Source organism: Ruditapes philippinarum, unplaced genomic scaffold, assembly GCF_026571515.1.
Source record: "Ruditapes philippinarum isolate M1 unplaced genomic scaffold, ASM2657151v2 ctg5982_1_1_1_1, whole genome shotgun sequence".
NCBI lineage: Eukaryota > Metazoa > Mollusca > Bivalvia > Venerida > Veneridae > Ruditapes > Ruditapes philippinarum.
The window spans coordinates 156,893-172,892 of NW_026860148.1; the positions used below are offsets into that span (position 1 = coordinate 156,893).

Consider the following 16,000-nt stretch of genomic DNA (forward strand, 5'->3'; position numbering starts at 1 on the left):
GGCCCCTTAAATATTCTGGTCGAGGAGAACAACCTTGTTACAGGAACAGTGGGTGAGTTGCTGGGACTGAAAACGATTAGGCCTTCTATTAAATATCGAAAAAGCATATTGAGTGTCGTATCTGCTTACTATTTTATACACTTATGTGCAAAAGAACTTGTATAGACGCAAAAGCCCTTATTATTACAAGAAAATACTTTTCGAGAATTGGGGGGAGGGGGGTAATCGAAAGACCAACCGATTGAACTGGTTTCATGGCTAACATCATCATTTTGTCAGTCTAAAGCTCGAGTCGTAGGCGCGGCTCAACCAATATACCTGGTTGCTGCCTGTCGTATGTTTACCATATATTGTAGCAAATAGGATGCTTTAGAATATGTACAGCGATAATTAAAGTATGGAATATATGAAAAGATATAGGATCAGCTCTCCATTTTCAAAATGTTTTTTTTTTTTTTTTTTCTTGCAGAATCTGGTTTAATTTTAGGAAGATGATGTTGTATAGTTCTATATAACTATTACACCGTATTGTCTCTTTAATAGAGTGAGAAACTTGGGTAGACAAAATAATGTTAGATTGAAAGTTTACTTTACCTGAAGTTGGGGGGAAAGTCATCAGTTTGAACAACTTCTTGACGTTGATTCGGATTCGAGCCAGTTGTCCTCCGTGCTATCGTCTTTTCTCATTTACAGCAGTCGCCAGTCTCTCAGTTTCGTCCGCACGTCGTTTGGGCATTTTGATCAAGAAAAACAACAAAATGTCTTATTATAAACAACCTAAAAACCTTGCCATGTTTATAAATGTTTATAGACCTACTATTGATAATTTTGGAATAGTTATAACTGCATTTGGTTAATAGGATAAATTAGGATAGATAGTTATATAACAATACTGCATTTCGGATACATAGACCCACATGGTTATTTTCTTTTTACGTTTATTTAAAATTCAATCAAAAACAAGATTTACAAAAATATACATATAAAGAGAAATTCAATGGTTAACGTTTCTTATTTTTTAACTATTTATAATTTGGAATAATTGTTACTGCATTGTCCCTTTCGGATAAATAGGGCCACGTGGTTATTTTCTATTTTCGTTTATTTAAAATTCAATCAAAAGCAAGATTTATAAAGATTTAAATATAAAGAGCACTTCAATAGTTAAGGTTTAAAAAATTTAATTAGAATTTTACAATTTACATCCAAAATTAAAAACCTAGATTAAGACTTTAACAAAAACTTTAAAATATGATCAGCAGCTACCTTTCTCGTGGAGTTCCAGAACGAAAAGGATGCAGCAGGCTCGAGCAGCTTCTTATATAGTGTTCTAAATATAGCTCTCAGACTGAGCATGCGTATTGATACGCAGTACAACTGATATTAAGACATGTGTCATTCATGTAAAATGAAAGAGTTTAATCTTGAATGATTAAACTTTGATACTATATAACAACATCATATACATATTCCTGCTAGCGCCAGGACATCAATTTATGTAATTAATAGGGCACCACATTTTCATTATTTCGTGCGACACTAAATTTTAAGTAAATTGCCAGTGAATTCTCTTCGATGGAAAATACGCTGCTTATGATCTACTGCAGTAACGCTGCTCAGTCTGTATTGGTTTTATCCGCTCACTTTCAAGACTGGATTACAATTCGTAGCTCAGTACACGCCATTTGTAATGGATAATTAGTGTCGACCTACTTGTTTTAAATTGCATTCGTAGCGAAAATAGTGCAGGTTATTAGTAGCTGTTGCTGTTTTTGTTTTCACTTCCATAAGAAATAAATACATGTAAAAGACTGGGCTATACAGGTAAGATTTTTTGCAGTTAAAACGGGCATCATAGAGCTATTTAGAAAGCAAGTGACTCACGCTCTGGCATAAACATGTAATATGTAAGTACGTTTGGCGCTGATTCAAGCAAACTCATTATTGAATATAACATTAAACTGTCTAGTCATTCTAATTGAAATAATTTCCTATATACCGCCTCAGTAGGTATGAATTTTTGTCGGATTGCTGTTTAGTCATAATTTCTTAACGTATTATACCATAAGCATTTATTACTTATTGTATATATAGCTATACGTGTACAAGTATTCGCATTTTCAAAAATGCAATCGCCGTTCAGCCGGGTATTCGAAAAATATTTATATTTTTTGTGAAATAGAATCCTTCCTGAAAAATAGAGCAGTTTTTTCTTTAAAAGGAAGCTATACTTATGTTGTTTACCTCGTAGGAGCCTACACAATCGTTTCGAGCTTCGAACACGAAAAAAGTATTTAAAGGTAACCCGACAAAAAATGGCAGAAGGCATGTCCCGTAGGCGCCCCTTTTGAGGTCTTTTGTCGTCCATTTTGTTATCATGTGGTATTTAGTTCTCCATTTTGATTGGCTGAGGACAGGCGATGTACGGTTAGAATGGTCAAATTTTGTTAATTGTATTATATTTTCTAGTAATCGGGCGCATAATGTTTGTTCACTTAAGGGTAAAATTATAAAACTGTGGGTTATCATTACATGATTATAAACTGGTTTATTACATGCAAACCTAACAGCAATCTAAAACTTATCGCATTTATTATAATTGTAGTTTGTTGCATATTGTATTTTAAGTTACTTAGTCATACATTTTATATAATTCAAAAGAATGACAACAAAGATTTTAGTATAAGTGCATGTGTTTATTTCATAATGTGAACTGTAAAATATTACATTGATATATATATATATTACATTACGATATACATGCAAACTGGACTGGGTGGTAATACTATGTCAAAAATGATTAATGAGAGTTCTACATGTAACTCTAAACGCGTGCATGTATATGCATAATAAGTTGTCATTATTACAAGCTGTCATTTTAAATAGTAGTCTCAACGCCCAGTCTAGTGGGGAGTTCGAATTTGGTACTTGACTTGTACAGGCACTATTAAAATGTAAAACATCTGTGAGTTCTCTTTCCGTAATACGACAAGTTCATAGTCGGTGAAAAAAATGCCTTGGGCTTATGTAGCAGAACTGACTGCACGCAATAACTCTTGTAATGTAATAACCTAATTATTGCAGTAACTTGTTAAACTCGAAGATGAAAATCGTTTAGGTTTATTTATTTATTTATTGTATCTATTTCTAGTACCGTACATGAAAGAGTAGCTATTTTTTTAATTTTTTTTTTTTTTTTTTTTGTTAAATGGATTAATTCTTCGTTTTCAGAATTGAAAAATGGAGGACAAAGGGACTGCCGATAAATTCGTGTATCCACCTTTACCAGCAGAGCAAAATTCCGAAGAAACTCACGAGATGGTAACTAACGAAAATCAAGAATCACCGACAGAAAATGTTGTGAAGTTCACCCCGACGGTTCAACAGGGTGAAGTTCAAAAAGTTAATATATTATTTTGGTGTAACTTTATAGGTGTCCTTCTGTTGCTAGTTGGATTTGTCGCCCCTGGTTGGTTGACAGTAACAGCTGAGCATAAATTAAAATATATACCAAGCAGTTGGTCTGGGAGGACTATACACATACAAGATGTATACCAGGATTATGCACTTTGGTATGTCATCCAGTGTTACCCGCATGATGGAACCAACATTGAATGCGAGACTATGACGTACAGATCTATAAGTGGCATCTACGCAGACGAAGTTACCAGTTACGAAAAGCTAGAAATAGCTGAGCTTAAAAATGAGGGTGGTGACAAATTCATGTTTCATGGAGTAGCACTCAGTGAGTGGAAATATTATATAATTTGGTTTATTTCAGAAGGAAATATAGAGGATCAGGAATATAGAGGATATTCAAGTTTTTTCTTTAAACACAGGATTTATTTTCATTGAGTTCTATAAAAAATAAATGTTTCATGGAATATGATAATTTTCACATTATAAGATGAAAATGAATCCTGTATTAATAGAAAAAAACTTGAATATACATTTTTCCTTTTACTACATTACTGACAGTACAATTTGAAAGATTTCCCCTTTAGTTTTGTTTATTTCCTGAATTTAGAAGAAAGTTGTCCGGCAAGACACCAGTGAAAATACGAAAATGTGTTTCACTGCAATGAAAATACAGTTTTACAGTGAAAATACGGAAAATAAAATACGCATTTTATTTCATCAATATTTCTCAATATTTCATTGATGAGTATATAATTAAACCTGACAGTAACCTAGTTACTAGTAAAAATATTTAAATTTATATATTTAACGTTTAAATTACTAGATTTATTAGTTTTATTTTTCTTATGAATCTTAGCACAAATTAATATTCTATGATATTTGATATTTTGTTTCAGTTTTTGGCTTTTCCAAGTTTGTTCAGATTCAAGCACTGTACACAATGGCTTTACTGATATCGTTCGCATTGCTCTATGCATGGTATGACCTTAGAAAAAAGGTTGTAAAGGGCACAAGTAATGGTCCTAGCAAATGGATGTGGATCTTTCTGATACTTTTGACAATTCTAGCCAGTGGGTATACTTTGCATGTATAATTAATTAAATATATATTTAACACAATTATTCAGTAGAAGATAAAGAAAAACATGTTTTTATGTTTTGATCCTAAATTAATATTGCTTCCAGAAATTCAGAATGCATGTGGAGAAAAGTAATGTTTTATATATTATAAGAGCCAATGATGGCCAATTTAGCAATTGTATTTAGAGGTGATGGATATGTAAATCAACTGTATCGATGTTTGAATGTTTTCTGTAATGATGAGAATATACGAATTACTCATCAATAATAGGCAAAAAAGCGCCTTTTTAATTATATCCCATAAGTCAGCCAATATTCATTCAACCGGAAAAAAAGTTTAAATATGCGCAAGTACTCGAGGTACCCATCAATCATCGATCATCATTCAAATTTCATAAAATGTAGAAAAGAAATATTCTGGATAAATTTGTAAATTAAAAATCATTAAAGGGCCATAACTCTGACAAAAATCATAAAATTGGGTATTGTCAATGATATGCACAAAATACTTGGTACTGACCATCCGTGTAAATTTCGGGTGAAATTGCAACTTGAGGATGAGACCGGACAAGTTTTGCCGCTGTAGGACAGTCATACAGATGACCGAGACGTTATCCAAGCTACTATGTAGCTACAATGAAAATTGTAGTTTTGAACGAGTGATTGTGTTGCACCTTTGATAAGGGCACTTAGTATTTACATTATATATCCTCATTCTTACACCTTGTAGTATGAACATATAATCTTATAATCCATTAAAGTAAAAACCGACAGAATCAAAATCAATGAAAGCCAATGTAATCACGCAGGAATGCAGTTAATCGGTTAGTCCTTTGGTGTGAATTATGTTAGCTGTGATCTCCTGGTAATAATTTTTCCAGACGCGTTCCGTGCTATATTCTTGTCGCTTTTTGCAATAAGGCAATGACGTTAGGCGTTCGTATTCCTGCGCTCTGTTAAGGAATACTTACTGCAGACTATTTTGTACTTTGCAACCGTTTTGCACTTTCCATGCAATTGCAGAGGAATGTTGTTTTTTTTTTGTACTTAGTGACTCCCTAGAACTGATCAGATTATTATCTGTTGGCAAGGAAATTGGATATTCACGTACAATGTCATGCACAAATACTTGAATTGTTGAAATGATCATGTCACCAACTTTCCACATTTATTTATTATCATATTCACAGTGTTCAAATTGTATTTATAGATTTAATTTATAGTTTGCTTAACACTTACATTTCTATTTACAGTCGTTCTTATTTTCATTGGCGTGTTCATATTTGTTGGGGTTCTTGGTGAATTTGGACCTACTGTGGAACTTGGCACAGCATTCGGACTGTTGTTTGCCGCATTTGGAGGGTGTTTCCTGGGCGTGGTTTTCGTGACGGAGCTTGTACAAGTTCTCTGTTGTAGTAATTTTGGTACCTAGTTATCATCCAGTTCAATAAACTTCATTTAAGATCTATTGTAACAAAGATACTTTTTAGTAAGACTTCTTTTCACAGTGATCAACTAGAAGAAAAAGTTATCCTGGTCGATTCTATAGTAACTAATATAGCTAGTATTCCTTAAACTTCTAAGTGTTTATTTTTACATTGACTCAAAAGAAAGCGAATATGTAAATTGCCAATAGCTTTTTATGTTTGCCATTCAAAAAAAATACAGAAACGATAATTACGAATAAAATGAATATATTTTAAAATAGAGTAAGATCAATATGTAACCTGCTGAGAATTATTTTGAACCCAAATCATTTTAGTCATGAGTTAATCAATGGAAAAGTGAGATATATAATGAGATTATATTATGAAAAACGGTATGTATGTTCTCAAACAGTTATATTCTTTTAAAGTAATTTCAATTTTTGCCAGACATTTTATTTCGGTCCATCTTTTTTAATTGCCTGACAGCAATATTTGTATCCCTTTGATAAGAATTGTCACGTGGTATAAAGTATTATCTGACATCTATTTACTATAGTTGTGACTGTATAGAATATAGAAGATGGATTAGATCATTGATCTACACAAAATGTTAGTAATATCATAACACATGAAGAGAGAGATATAGTTAATTAGTGTCCAGCTTTATTTGTCATCCACTTCTAACACTGTATTTCTTAAAAATTCTGTTTGTTAATATTCATAGAAGAACAAAAGTCGATACTGTATCATAGTGCTTTATATAACTGCGTTCGTAAATATAGACAGGTAGTGACGTAATAAAGTGAGTATTAATGAAGCCAAATAAATACTTGACATTAAGTGTGTTAGTATTCATCATATTCATACATATTTTAAAGTTTATATGCATGTTAAAAGTAATCATTGTTGCCTTAAAGTATTTTCTTCTGTAATATTATTTTCAGGGAAGGGCTTAATCTAATATGTTGCAAGAGCTTGTTGCCCCACCCATTTGCATTTTGATATATAATCATTATTTGTATGATATGTTTGTAAACATGTATTTAATGCAATAAAATATGTTTAAACTAGTATTCATCCGTAGCTGTACTACAGAAATTAGAAACGTTCTCCTGCCGCTATCGCTCCCGTCGAAGTTTCTAATTTCTGTAGAACAACACAGGTGAACACTAACAAATACTTAGCTACATATCATGGAATTTGGTTTTATACGTGTCTTTTTAGTTTCTTTTATTTTATATTTACGATGCAATCTTGTCGTGGACGAACAATATATTACTATTTCTAAAACATTTATTTTCATGTATAATTTTCCCGTTAATTCTTTTAATGTTGTTTTAACGTTGTTAGATTTGTTTTTTGTTGTTGAAATATTTAAGTCCAAGATGTAGAAGAAATTAAATTGATCTCTTTTTCTCTTCTTTAGTGTACTATTTGTATTTCATGCAGGTTTCTAGTTAAGTTTGTATTGAAGCTTCTTTCGTAAATTGTATATTTAGAACGTTTCTCTTTATTTCATTGATAGTGTATTGCATTGTATGTCAATTTTATATTTCGTGATTTATATTTTTAGCTCACCTGTCACAAAGTGACAGGGTGAGCTTTTGTGATCGCTTTTCGTCCGGCGTCCGTCCGTCGTCCGTCCGTCCGTCCGTCCGTCGTCCGTCCGTAAACTTTTACTTTAAATGACATCTCCTCATAAACCACTGAGCCAATGTCATCCAAACTTCACAGGAATGTTCCTTTGGTGGTCACCTTTAAAAATTGTTCAAAGAATTTAATTCCATGCAGAACTCTGGTTGCCATGGCAACCGAAAGAAAAAACTTTAAATATCTTCTTTTAAAAAAAACATAAGAGATAGAGCTTAGATATTTGGCATGAAACGTCTTCTAGTGAGTTATTACCAAGTTTGTTCAAATAAAAGCTCTGGGGTCAAAATTGGCCCCGCCCGGGGGGTCATTGAATTTCCCTATATGCATATAGTAAAAACTTAAAAAAATTTCTTTGAAAGAACCCAAAGAGCTGGAGCTAAGATATTTAGCATGAAACATGTTCTAATGGGTGTCTACCAAGTTTGTTCAAATAAAAGCACTGGGGTCAAAATTGGCCCCGCCCCGGGGGGTCATTGATTTTCCCTATATGCATATAGTAAAAACTTAAAAAATCTTCTTTTAAAGAACTCAAAGAGCTATGGCTAAGATATTGAGCATCAAACATGTTCTAATAGGTGTCTACCAAGTTTTTTCAAATAAAAGCCCTGGGGTCAAAATTGGCCCCGCCCCGGGGGTCATTAATTTTCCCTATATGCATATAGTAAAAACTTAAAAAAAATCTTCTTTTAAAGAACCCAAAGAGCTAGAGCTAAGATATTTAGCATGAAACATGTTCTAATGGGTGTCTACCAAGTTTGTTCAAATAAAAGCCCTGGGGTCAAAATTGGCCCCGGCCGGGGGGGTCATTGATTTTCCCTATATGCATATAGTAAAAACTTAAAAAAATTTCTTTTAAAGAACTCAAAGAGTATGGCTAAGATATTGAGCATCAAACATTTTCTAATGGGTGTCTACCAAGTTTGTTCAAATAAAAGCCCTGGGGTCAAAATTGGCCCCGCCCCAGGGGGTCATTGATTTTCCCTATATGCATATAGTAAAAACTTAAAAAATCTTCTGTTAAAGAACCAAAAGAGTTAGAGCTAAGATATTTAGCATGAAACATGTTCTAATAAGTGTCTACCAAGTTTGTTCAAATAAAAGCCCTGGGGTCAAAATTGGCCCCGCCCCGGGGGGTCATTGATTTTCCCTATTTGCATATAGTAAAAACTTAAAAATCTTCTTTTAAAGAACTCATAGAGCTATGGCTAAGATATTGAGCATCAAACATGTTCTAATAGGTGTCTACCAAGTTGTTCAAATAAAAGCCCTGGGGTCAAAATTGGCACCGCCCCGGGGGTCATTGATTTTCCTTATATGTGTATAGCAAATACTTAAAAAATCTTCTTTGAAAAAACCCAAATAGCTAGAGTTAAGATATTAAGCATGAAACATCTTTTAGTGAGTGTCTACAAAGTTTGTTCAAATAAAAGACCTGGGGTCAAAATTGGCCCCGCCCCGGGGGTCATTGATTTTCTTTATATGTGTATAGCAAAAACTTAAAATTTTCTTTGAAAAAACCCAAATAGCTAGAGTTTAGATATTAAGCATGAAACATCTTCTAGTAAGTGTCTACAAAGTTTGTTCAAATAAAAGCCCTGGGGTCAAAACTGGCCCAGCCCCAGGAGTGTCATTGTTTTTAACTATATGTGTATAGTAAAAACTTTAAAAAAAGTCTTCTTTTAAAAAGCCCAATGAGCTAGAGCTTAGATGTTTAGCATGAAACATTTTCTTATGGGTGTCTACCAAGTTTGTTCAAATAAAAGCCCCTGGGTTAAATTGGCCCTGCAACGTTGGGGGGGGTGTTGGTTGGGGGGCCTATATACAGGTGAGCGACCTCAGGGCCATCATGGCCCTCTTGTTTTATTTGGTATTATTGTTGTTGTTTTTATATAAACTTTTAAACATATAAATTCTTGGCAACATATATAAATCTACGTTTTTCTATTTTGAAATATATAATAATGTTTATGTGCTTTATCTTGTACATGTATATTTATATATTGAAAGGACATTTATCTCGTTATAAAAAATAATATCTATTTCCCATTTATTTCGTTATTATTATGTATATAAAAGCAAATCATTTTTTATGTTTATCACCTTTATAAATAAGCGTTAAAGGTGCTTAAGTTAGGTCTTATTTTTAAACTCACTCGAGTAACAGATAAGCAAGATTTTCGTTTGAAAGAATTGTCAAAATGTCACCGCTGTTAAGGATAATTCAAATCAATGAAATATCCTCTCAATATTTGGAATGGTGACCTTGTTAACTCGTGCAAAAAAAAAGAAAATAATTTACAACTTAAAAAAAGATAGACCTCTTATCGATGCATACTATGTCATAGAGTTTTTTTTAATCCGTCCGTTCTAGCAAATGGTCATGATATTAAAAATATCATTATTGAAATAATGTTTACTCGTAAATAACTTTGGATGAACGAGAGGTGCCTAACTTATTTTTGAACAAAAGAAATATGCGTTCTGTAAAACACATGTATAAGTTTATTATGGCTTTTGTGTAGTAACCATTTGCATAAATGTAGTTTAGCTTGGTTGTTAAGATGGTACATAATAAAATTAGTGACAAGTTGGAGGGTATAAATTTAGGACTTTTGAAGATTAATCTCAGCAACAGAAATTTTCAAAAGGAACTCAAAATATTTGGGTTATTACATTCTTTGGGCTCAATAAGGAATATTCGCTACAAAACGGGGTTATAATGCAGTGCCACTTTTCAGTATGGGAAATAAACAAAATGACCTATGGCGGTACAACCTGACGTCATAAGGAAGGTTGGCCGTTTGATCGCCAAAGTGAACTCTCCAACTCAAAGAGAAATGATTTTAAAATTGGATGTGTACAAGGACACACACACTATAAATAAAACATAATCAATAAAATTCTGAAACGAAAATTACGGAAACAAAAGTGCAAAGTGTTGCAAAAGTGCAACTTAACTTAGCACAAATTAAGAAGGTCAGCACCAGATCTTGGAAATTTTATCTTAAACTGAAATGCATCCAATAGAAAACCTTTGTCACTTCAGATGAGGCTATGATTGATATGGGCGAAAAGAAGGTATTTTATATCAGAAAGGGTGAAGATCTTGGTGAAACACTGAAGTTTGTCAAACAAGATGCTTTTGCCAGCGGTTTCATGACATGAGATTGTGTTTCCTCTTGAGGGAAAACGGAGATTCGAATAATAGATAAAAGAAAAAAAATGACCTCTAAGTACTTTATCAACAAAATGCTAAAGCGTGTTTCCCAATATAATATATGATGAACAAGATCAACAAGGAAAGGCGGTGTTAAATGAACGCAACCCCACACGACCCAACAACAAGATTCAGCGGCAAGGAGCCCAGGAGGACCCCAAACAAAAACATTACAGGGCGCAAGGCAGAAGACTTTCCCGAGAGGGGTGGATGCAGGACAAAGGCCATAACATTCCACCAGGACAGTGCGTATAGCCACACGTCTTAAAACGTTATCTTTTCTCAAAGACTGTCAAATTACTGTTGTAACCCCTGAAGAGTACATAATTGGACTTTGGTTTCTAGGGTGTGCTTAAACGTCGTCTGCTGCAGCGGCAAATAAAAACGCTTGTCCCTCTCAAAAAGGCACTAAAGGACGAGTGGTGCAAACTTGACCAGGAAACACTTACTATTGACAAAGCGTTGTAGGATGGTGTATAACTGCAATCGGTGGCCTATTGAACATTTACTACAATCAATGCTAAGAACTGGTTGATGTTTTTTGTTGAAAAGAAGTTTTCCTTTCCTTGAAAAATAAGTTGGGCACCTCTCCTATATGTAATGTTCTGAAATAACTAAGATATTGTTTCTGTTACCACATTTGCATTTTGTATGTGTTAGAAATTGAAAAAAAATTCTCAAAATATGTGCTTTATAAAAATATTCGAAATAGAATAGAAACAAATATATGAAATAAATTTGTGTTGTAGTGCTATTGATTTTATATTATACGTACAATTCTTTGAGTTGTGAAATAAAGTATTTAAAACGAATGTATGCTAAGAATGTTATGTGCTGTTTTTATATATGAAATTGCATTTATAATTCGGGTGCAATTTTGGTTAATAGTGAAAATAATTGTATCAGAGCTGCCTTAGGTCAAAGTCAAGAAGTTAAAGGACATGTCATACTTTGGAGACTATACTTTAAGATGTGTTTTGTGTTCAGTCGCACCTATTTTACATTGTTGGTTGTGCTACAAAATCACTAATATGTACGAAAGCATCCTGGCGCCAATTTAACATGTTCTATAAAAAAGATAACTCCTACGTAGGACTTTGTAACTCCTACGTAGGTGATAAAAAAGCCTAATTAGGAGTTAATAACTCCTACGTAGGACTTTGTAAGTCCTACGTAGGACTTTATTTGTCCTACGTAGGACTTACAAACTCCTACGTAGGACTTTATAACTCCTACGTAGGAGTTAAAAAAGCCCAATTAGGAGTTTATAACTCTTACGAAGATCTTTATAAGTCCTACGTTATAAAAATCTAATCAGGAGTTTTAAAGTCCTACGTAGGAGTTTATAAACTCCTAATTAGGCTTTTTATCTCCTACGTAGGAGTTACAAAGTCCTACGTAGGACTTACAAAGTCCTACCTAGGAGTAATAAAGTCCTACGTAGGAGTTATAAACTCCTAATTAGGCTTTTTATCTCCTACGTAGGAGTTACAAAGTCCTACTTAGGACTTACAAAGTCCTACGTAGGAGTTATAAAGTCCTACGTAGGACTTACAAAGTCCTACGTAGGAGGTAAAAAGTCCTACGTAGGAGTTATAAAATCCTACGTAGGAGTTACTAAGTCCTAAGTAGGATTAAAAAAAGTCCTACGTAGATGTTTAAAAGTGCTACGTAGGAGTTTTAAACTCCTAATTAGTTTTTTTTATCTCTTATGTAGGACTTATAAAGTCCTACGTAGGAGTTATAAACTCCTAATTAGGCTTTTTTATCTCCTACGTAGGAGTTATCTTTTTTATAGAACATGTTAAATTGGCACCAGGACGCTTCCGTAAATATGCCTCTCAAATTTGAAAAGGGGAGAAAGCAATGATTTTTTTTTTCAAGTATACATTTTATTTTATAAATACTGATATTGTATTGCCTAAAGTAACAATGGCGTTGGAATGTAAATGATGACTGTGTTACATATTTAGCAATACTTCGTTTTAACACCAGATATGGTGCTAACAAAGCGGCTTCCTAAACAAATGTTCCAATAAAGTGGGTGCGTGCGTGTGTGCGTGCATGTTCGTGCGCGTGTGTGTGTATGTCCTATGCTTGATGAGGGTACATCCACCCTTTTAGCACTGAGAGTTTTGACCTCGGATATGTCACCCTTCATGCCCGTAAATATTATCTGTCAAAAGTTGGCCTATACATTTTGAATTCAGTTATTCACTGAATGATATTAAATATGTATGGAAGTCGATTTTTCGAGATGTGTACTACATCCGATTTATTCTGTGACATCAAATGGTTTCCACAAGGTTCTGCATACTTTCCGGACATGTTGAATGGAAATGTCACATAAGGTATCTCTTTCCTGTCCAAACGTATTCAGCAAACGCCATTGGCACAAAATGATGTTTTATAACATATAAAACACAACAGATTTATGTTTATCTTTATTGTCAACAATACCTAACAAATAAAAAAAACTCAGTGCTATTTTGTTAATAATGAGTTACAAACTAAAACAAAAATAAATAAAAAATCAACAGTTTGTTCAGTTAATACCTGGAGCTTTTATTCTTGTGCTTTGTGTCATTTTAACGTCTTCATTCTTCAAGCGAGTCATTATCGATATAATGAATATGCTTTTAAGTTAAGACTTTTCCATGTGTACATTTAATATTATAACTTTGAAAACAGGACAAACTCAATGTCAACCAACATTGTCTTTTTAACAAGAATCAACAAGAATCATTTAATGGTATGGTTTGGCAGAGCCGAGCCAAACAAATATGTTCTTAACTTTGTTTTGGTGGGTTTAGGGAGAGGATTGGAGTTACTAGTATTGCTTTCTTTTAAATAAGGTTGAATATTCATTATTCAACCTTCGAAACAAACAATAATACCACATATGACTATGTGTTTAATTGCTCTTGGGGAAAATGTCCTTTTCAGATTTTTAATGGTTGTTATAAGTGGTTTCTGTTTATTGATAAAAAAAAGTAATATGTACTTAAAATATGTTGGCCATATTTGTTTGACTTGGCTCATCAACCTGTAAAAATGAGGTAAGCATAAACCCGTGTAATATACAACTCTGCCATTCTTTAAAATTCAGGCCAAACAAAAGATGATTGAAAAATATACAGATACATGTACATAAATAATTTAACTTAAACCATAAAACCGTTGTTTTTACACAATATAAAAACAATCGAAATATATAGCATTCTAAAACCATATTAATACCAATATTTTTTTCTAAAACAAAATGATAACATAAATACATAAACTGGCAAACATAAGTTATTCACTCTCTCTCTCTCTCTCTCTTATACCCACTCATACCAAAAATAATTATTTGCATAACTACATGATTATATGATTAATTCATGATTGGCTGGTGGTAGTGTCGGAAGTTTACTCTCCGGATCACGACAGGGAGCCACATTGAATTTACCAGACAAATTTCAGCCACCGCATCTTTCCTGGGTAAGCTGTCAAGCCGTTTACCAGTAGTAGTTGCCCTCACTTTCGCAAAGAACTGATAATTGGAGCAGTGATACAGTGCGAATGACCGTGGATCAATCACAACGAAAGTGAACTGCACCGTCCGGGAATAGAACCCGGGTCGCCCGTTTCACAGTCCAACGCTCTACCTATCGAGCTAACCGAACGGATTTTCATTTATGTTGACAACAAAGGAACAAGGGATTAATTATTGATTAGAGACTGGGACAGGAATAAGTGTCATTTACAATATTTTTTTCTTAAATCAGGACTATTCGCCTGTCAAGATTTTCTGTCACTTGGAATACAAGAAATTTGTATGTGTTAACCATTTTCATTTGCTTAATACATTTGCTTGTTCTTCATTAAATTCACATGCATGTAAAATTTTATACATCTGAAATCATTAGATATATAACTGTTTTATACTTTATCAATCATTCATGAACTTAGGTGATAAAATGATAAAATTGTCATTAAAAAAATAGAATTATTATTAACAAGTACAATGTAATCCGGTTTCAATCCAACAGGCTGAATACAAAACAATGAAAATGAATTTATATAACATGTGCAGCCATTTTTTATCAGTCAAACTATCATTATAAGATTATCGATTATTAGAAATATAAGTCATGAGTAATGGAGTTTGATAAACTATGATGATGTCATTTAATAGAATTATAGATAACGGTCACGCCACTTTTAGCAACAGATTTTGCCTTTCATTTATGATAATAATAACGTTTATAACGCCGATTGAGAACGTGACGATTTAATTATTACATACGAAGATTTATACATTATTGTTATTTTAGAAAAAGAAAGCATGTGGTGTGCCGTTGTACAAATGTGTTACAAAGAATTTTTGACAGGGTATATAGAGTGTGTGCTTTATCGAGTTACAACCGTTCATACTTTGGTTAGCCACGAATCTGAATAAGTTATAATGTACAAGTCAATAAAAAATCATTAAAGTTACAAGTGCCGTATGACAAATCAACAAAGCTTGTGTAAGTTGCACGTATATAAAAATACTCAAGAACTTTTAAACATACAACATGTACAGTCTTATATACAACCTTTAAAAAGAGTTTTTATAGTATGTTAAAATCAGGTTATGACAAAATATACAATTTGAAGTAATTCTTTATAATACAACATTCTAATACTGTGAAGGTAATGTGCAATAACGAAGTAGAAAATTTTGTCTTATAATAAAGAAATAGTGAAAAGAAATATTTTTCTTAAAACAAAATAGTAAAATAGTCATCTGTCTTATAAATAACTGATTGTGTGACGTCACAGAAATGAAAAAATACATGATATTTTACAACAATGTTTAGCGACGCTGTGTAATAGAGGAATGACCGATATACAAACACATACAAACATAATAATTGAGCCGCGCCATGACAAAACCAACATAATGCGTTTGCGACCAGCACGGATCCAGACCAGCCTGCGCATCGGCGCAGACTGTTTAGGATCCATGCTGTTCGCTTATAAAACCTATAACAAGTAGTAGAGAAAATGATAGCGAACAGCATAGATCCTGATCAGACTACCCTTTAAAGTCCACAAAAACACGGACACAAATTATTAACATTAAAAATCAAAAATGAAACGAAAATATATCGGTAACAACAAAACAATTTGACATAATGTAAAAAAATATATATTTTTGATACATTCTAAAGCCT

General features: G+C 33.1%; 1 protein-coding gene across 1 annotated transcript; it reads left to right on the forward strand.

Moving 5' to 3' along the window:
• The first annotated feature begins 1,624 nt into the window (after positions 1-1,624).
• On the forward strand, positions 1,625-11,608 carry LOC132759032 (uncharacterized). Its single transcript, XM_060750756.1, has 4 exons — positions 1,625-1,824; positions 3,232-3,745; positions 4,317-4,490; positions 5,753-11,608. The coding sequence occupies exons 2-4, from the start codon at positions 3,241-3,243 to the stop codon at positions 5,929-5,931; spliced, it is 858 nt and encodes a 285-aa protein (XP_060606739.1). The 5' UTR covers positions 1,625-1,824; positions 3,232-3,240; the 3' UTR covers positions 5,932-11,608.
• Positions 11,609-16,000: the final 4,392 nt, after the last annotated feature.